Consider the following 632-nt stretch of genomic DNA (forward strand, 5'->3'; position numbering starts at 1 on the left):
ACGGAGGGACCAAGTTCGAACTTGCATTAAAGATCCTTGCCGCTTGGCTTTGACTCTGGACTCTGGTGGTCTTCTTCGGGGAATAAACGGTCTGCAAGCGGCTGGACACCCCAGACCAGACCCGAGCCAGTCGCCCAGGCGGCGAAGTCAGGCGGTCGGCCCACCAGCAGCCGCTCAGTCTCGAATCTGTGTGGACTGCCCAGCGCCAGGGCCCAGGATCCGGAGAGGTGTCCAGGCAGAGCGGACCCTCAGACCAGGTAGAATGTGACGCCATTCAAGGGAAGCTCTGCTATCCCGCGCCAGTGCCAGAGGTGCAGCTGCAAACTGCCAGTCCTGGCACGGGAAGCGGTGGGGGCAGGTGAGGGAAGGGGCAACCCCAGACTGTCCTTGCCTCTCCCGCTGCCTGACACCAGCCAGGCACCAGCCAGGCAGCCCCCATGGCCAGAGCCTCAGCGCTGAAGCCAGGCCATCCGTGAAGCCAGTCTGGTGGCCGCGGGGTGCCTGTGCCAGCCCCAGATCTTCCTGCGGACGATGAGCGGGGTGGGCGCATGGCCAGACTGGCCCTCCTCCTCAGGCAGGGCGGCCTGCGCGCCTGCGATTTTCCGCCTGTGGTCCTGGGGCTGCCCGGGCCC

The 632-nt window shown here is 66.1% G+C and overlaps 1 protein-coding gene across 1 annotated transcript in view; it reads left to right on the top strand.

Moving 5' to 3' along the window:
• LOC105515143 overlaps positions 1-632 on the top strand; it is a 17,100-nt gene that overhangs the window by 847 nt on the left and 15,621 nt on the right. Inside the window, exon 2 of the mRNA XM_011946887.1 lies at positions 115-348. Coding sequence (XP_011802277.1) covers positions 115-348 — 234 coding nt within the window. The remainder of the gene's footprint in view (positions 1-114; positions 349-632) is intronic.

This window comes from Colobus angolensis, unplaced genomic scaffold (genome assembly GCF_000951035.1).
Source record: "Colobus angolensis palliatus isolate OR3802 unplaced genomic scaffold, Cang.pa_1.0 Scaffold254, whole genome shotgun sequence".
In the NCBI taxonomy this organism is placed as follows: domain Eukaryota; kingdom Metazoa; phylum Chordata; class Mammalia; order Primates; family Cercopithecidae; genus Colobus; species Colobus angolensis.